Consider the following 1,493-nt stretch of genomic DNA (forward strand, 5'->3'; position numbering starts at 1 on the left):
ACGTAGTTGCTATAGGATATCCTTTTAAAATAAGAACGAGATGAGCCTCGACAAAAATAAAAATACAAATTGCGGGGCCCTCAATAAATATTGCTTTAAAAATTGTTTAGGCTTCGGGATGGACCGTTTAGTAAAATTCCACGGTCCTACCCAAAATAAATACGCTAGTCGCTTTAGGCGCGCCTTTAATAATTTAATTTCCTTAAACTCGGGTGCACATTGATGTGACCCAAATCCAAATCTCAACGGAGTCAAAGTGTGTCGACGACCACGGGTACATTGATTGTAACGCGGTTCGAGATACATTTTCACAACGTTGCAATTCTTGATAAAAACAGTAAATGATAAAAGCGGTTAAAAGTTAAATTTTGCACATAAGTTCACACTTGTATAAAATCAGATAATCAAGCCGAATATAACAGTTGAGCGACCGTGCTAGAACCACGGAACTCGGGAATGCCTAACACCTTCTCCCGGGTTAACAGAATTCCTTATCCGGATTTCTGGTACGCAGACTGTAATATGGAGTCATTATTTTCCTCGATTCGGGATTAAAATTGGTGACTTGGGACACCCTAAATCTCCCAAGTGGCGACTCTGAAATAAATAAACAAATCCCATTTCGATTGTCCTTTAATTGGAAAAAACTCCCTTGTACCCTCGCGGGTGCGGAAAAAGGAGGTGTGACAGTGATTCCCTTCGGCTTAACCAATGCACCGGCCACATTTTGCACCCTTATGAACAAGATTTTTCATCCCTACCTTGATCATTTCGTGGTAGTCTACCTAGATGACATAGTCATCCACAGTAACACCTTGGAGGAACACATGGAGCACTTAAGGAAAGTTTTCCAAGTCTTGCGGGAGAACGAGCTATACATCAAGAGAGAGAAGTGTGAGTTTGCACAATCAAAGGTGCACTTCTTGGACCATGTCATTAGCAATGGCGAGCTACACATGGACGATGCTAAGGTACGTGCTATCCAGGAGTGGGAGGCACCCATAAAGGTAACTGAGTTGAGATCCTTCCTTGGCTTTGTTAACTACTATCGTTGGTTCATCAGTGGATACTCAGCAAAGGCCGTACCATTGACTGAGTTGCTAAAGAAGAACAAGCCATGGGTTTGGACGGAGCATTGTCAAAAAGCGTTTGAAAGCCTTAAGGCAACTGTAATAGAGGAGCCAGTCTTGGCATTACCTGACTTTGCCAAGACTTTTGAAGTGCACACAGATGCCTCAGACTTTGCCATTTAGGGTGTCCTAATATAGGATAATCATGTCATAGCATTTGAGAGTCGCAAGTTAAATGAGACGGGGCGATGTTATACGGTACAAGAGAAGGAAATGACTGCCATTGTGCATTGCCTTCGTACATGGAGACATTATCTGCTCGGGTCGAGGTTTGTGGTCAAGACTAATAATGTGGCTACTAGCTACTTTCAGACACAGAAGAAGCTCACAACAAAGCAGGCTAGGTGGCAGGATTTCTTGGCC

At 42.9% G+C, this 1,493-nt stretch overlaps 1 protein-coding gene across 1 annotated transcript; it reads left to right on the forward strand.

The window, feature by feature from the left end:
• Positions 1-827: 827 nt before the first annotated feature.
• Positions 828-1,253, forward strand: LOC138877524 (uncharacterized mitochondrial protein AtMg00860-like). Its single transcript, XM_070157137.1, has one exon. The coding sequence runs from the start codon at positions 828-830 to the stop codon at positions 1,251-1,253; it is 426 nt and encodes a 141-aa protein (XP_070013238.1).
• The last annotated feature ends 240 nt before the right edge of the window (positions 1,254-1,493 follow it).

The sequence above is a fragment of the Nicotiana sylvestris genome, chromosome 9 (genome assembly GCF_000393655.2).
Source record: "Nicotiana sylvestris chromosome 9, ASM39365v2, whole genome shotgun sequence".
Taxonomy (NCBI): Eukaryota; Viridiplantae; Streptophyta; class Magnoliopsida; order Solanales; family Solanaceae; genus Nicotiana; species Nicotiana sylvestris.